The following is a 557-nucleotide window of genomic DNA, read 5'->3' as shown; positions in this document are numbered from 1 at the left end:
ACCGCCGCTGAGGAAGGACGGGGGCAAGGGCAGGTGAGTCCCCGCTCAGGGCTGCATCCACCCAGGCCTCCCCACCCTCTTCCCAGGATCCTGCCCCAGTCCAGGCGGGAGGTGAAGGAAGGGGAGGGGAGGGGAGGGACAGTGGGTACCTTTTTCCTGAAAAGTTTATCTTCTTTGCCAGGTTTCAGCTGTCACAGAACAGAAAGGATGCAGAGCTTGCTCCCAGGCTCCAGGGATTTGGTCCCCTCTACACCCAGCCCCACCACCAGTCCGTGGTCTCTAGAGTAGGGGCTGGAGGGGCACCTCCCCCCAAAACCCACTCTGATGGGGGGGCCCTGCCGGCTGGTTTTCAGGAAGAGGCTGGGAGCAGGGTAGTGTGGCCCACTGTTCCCACCCAGCTGACCTCCCACCATTGGACAGAGATATGCAGTGGCCCGTTCAGGTGGACTTGGCCCTGGGAGCGTCCTGGAGGCAGAGCCTTTACGGCCAGAGCGGGCAGACCAGAACCAGGCGCCATCTGGTGGCTGATGCTGGAAGGGCCAGTGGGCGGAGCGGGG

General features: G+C 63.6%; 1 protein-coding gene across 1 annotated transcript in view; it reads right to left on the bottom strand.

The window, feature by feature from the left end:
• KDM2B (lysine (K)-specific demethylase 2B) overlaps positions 1-557 on the bottom strand; it is a 91,856-nt gene that overhangs the window by 5,517 nt on the left and 85,782 nt on the right. The window contains exon 19 of the mRNA XM_015567266.1: positions 3-188. Within this exon, the coding sequence (XP_015422752.1) occupies positions 3-188 (186 nt within the window). The remainder of the gene's footprint in view (positions 1-2; positions 189-557) is intronic.

Source organism: Myotis davidii, unplaced genomic scaffold (assembly GCF_000327345.1).
Source record: "Myotis davidii unplaced genomic scaffold, ASM32734v1 scaffold223, whole genome shotgun sequence".
In the NCBI taxonomy this organism is placed as follows: domain Eukaryota; kingdom Metazoa; phylum Chordata; class Mammalia; order Chiroptera; family Vespertilionidae; genus Myotis; species Myotis davidii.
Note: the sequence above shows the minus strand (reverse complement) of the source record. Positions and strands in the feature narration are given on the sequence as shown.